Source organism: Aplysia californica, unplaced genomic scaffold (genome assembly GCF_000002075.1).
Source record: "Aplysia californica isolate F4 #8 unplaced genomic scaffold, AplCal3.0 scaffold00210, whole genome shotgun sequence".
NCBI classification, from domain to species: domain Eukaryota; kingdom Metazoa; phylum Mollusca; class Gastropoda; order Aplysiida; family Aplysiidae; genus Aplysia; species Aplysia californica.
Window position 1 is genome coordinate 40,624 of NW_004797480.1, and position 1,775 is coordinate 42,398.

At 39.2% G+C, this 1,775-nt stretch overlaps 1 protein-coding gene across 1 annotated transcript in view; it reads right to left on the reverse strand.

Moving 5' to 3' along the window:
- The window catches only part of LOC101848971 (type-1 angiotensin II receptor-associated protein-like), a gene marked incomplete at its 5' end in the record, with an annotated part of 1,579 nt that extends 1,176 nt beyond the window's left edge, over positions 1-403 (reverse strand). The window contains 1 exon segment of the mRNA XM_005099335.3: positions 285-403. Coding sequence (XP_005099392.2) covers positions 285-403 — 119 coding nt within the window.
- Positions 404-1,775: the final 1,372 nt, after the last annotated feature.

Genomic DNA, 1,775 nt, shown 5'->3' on the forward strand with positions numbered 1-1,775 from the left:
CCTCCCTTTTACAAACACTATACACCTTGTCACACCTTGTCCACAGTGTCAGGGTCACTACAGCCGTACATGTCCATCTCTGCTCCCCCTCCCCCTCTTGAGGATCCATCCCAGAGTCTGTCTGCTTATAGTCTCTATCATAATCCGGTTGGAGATCCAACCGTCAGAGTGGTCCGCACACACAAACCTACAAACACTATAGACACCAACAAACCCCCACATCCCGGCACATACACACACCCCCCCACCCACACACACACACACATAGAGATAGCAATACTGACCAATGCCCGAGATGCCTGGGATCCCAGCGTTGAACTCAGAGCCGCTGGACCGGCTCTGGTAGACTCGGTAGACCAGGAAGATTGTCAGCGGCTTCACAATCAGGTTAGTGATGGCCATGCTGAGAGGGGCAGGAGAGTTAAGGCTCATGTCTGATCAGTACATGTCTTCCCCCAACAGTAATTGTTCACCCACCACAGTGGTTTAAGGTAAGGTAAGATAAGATAAAATAAAAATTAAGATAAAGGATAAGATAAGATAAAAATTAAGATAAGATTAAATTAAGATTAAGATAAGGATAAGATTAAGATAACATAAAGGTATGATTCAGATCATATTAGGGCAAGATAAAGATTAGACAAGAAAAGGAAAAAGATCAAATAAAGATAAGATAAGACAAGACAGATAAATAAGATTAGGATAAGATAAGATTAAAGATAGGATAAGATGGATAAGATAAGATAATATGAGATAGATTTGTCCACCTGATGATATAAAACTTGCTTAATATTAATATTAATACATTTTAAAAAAACCAAAGAATTCATTCTTCGAAAGTGATAATTTCATTGGAAAGAATTTAATGAATTTATCCCGTTGAAAGACACTCAGCCAGCTCTCAAAATCAGGGTACCGTATTACTAAAGTTTTTTTTAAACATTTAAATCTAAATGAAAACCCCCATCCCAATTAGATATATTGTTTAGTAGACAACCTTCTTTAGAATTACAAGATTGAAATTCACAAGTCAGCATTCCAGCCACCTGCTTAAATTTCGTAAAAAGTTTTACAGCACTTGCAACGCAACAAGGCCATATATATAAGTGCTGAAGATAAGGTGTGTTACAAGGGAGTAACAAACACAAAAAAGAAGGAGAGATAAGGACGATAGATGTTCGATGAGAAAAAAGGAGCAAACCACGCCATAGCACCCTCCAACCACCCATCCTGCTTTAAACAGCCCTAGCAACATTTCAATGTGTTTATAACAACTTACAAGTTCAAACAAGAAGCCATTCACTTGAAACCAACATTTATGAAAAAGAAATAAAATACCCCCCCCCCCACCAAAAAAAAATGATAAAACCTATTGTACTTGTACCTAGTAGAGGTTTTACGGCGCTCGCAACTGTATAAGGTCATATGAGCGCCAGAAGATTAGAGGTGTTACAAGAGAGTAACAAACACAAAAAAGAAAAAGGGGAGATAAGGACGATAGATGTTTGATAGGAAAGAAGAAGCAAACCACAGCAGAGCACCCACCAACCACCCACAAAAACAAATTGTAACACAAATAAGCACTATAGCCCAAATAACGTAATCAGCCTTGGGTAACCTCATTTGGGTACACTCGCCAACAAAACCAAAGATCTCTCCCTCTGAACCTGCAAGGCTTAAAGGCTGCAACTCCATGTCTGTGATCTTGATATAGTTCGCCTTATCTTAGCCTTTTAGCGAAACTTTCGCTGAGAGGAAGCTAAACTCTAGACCTA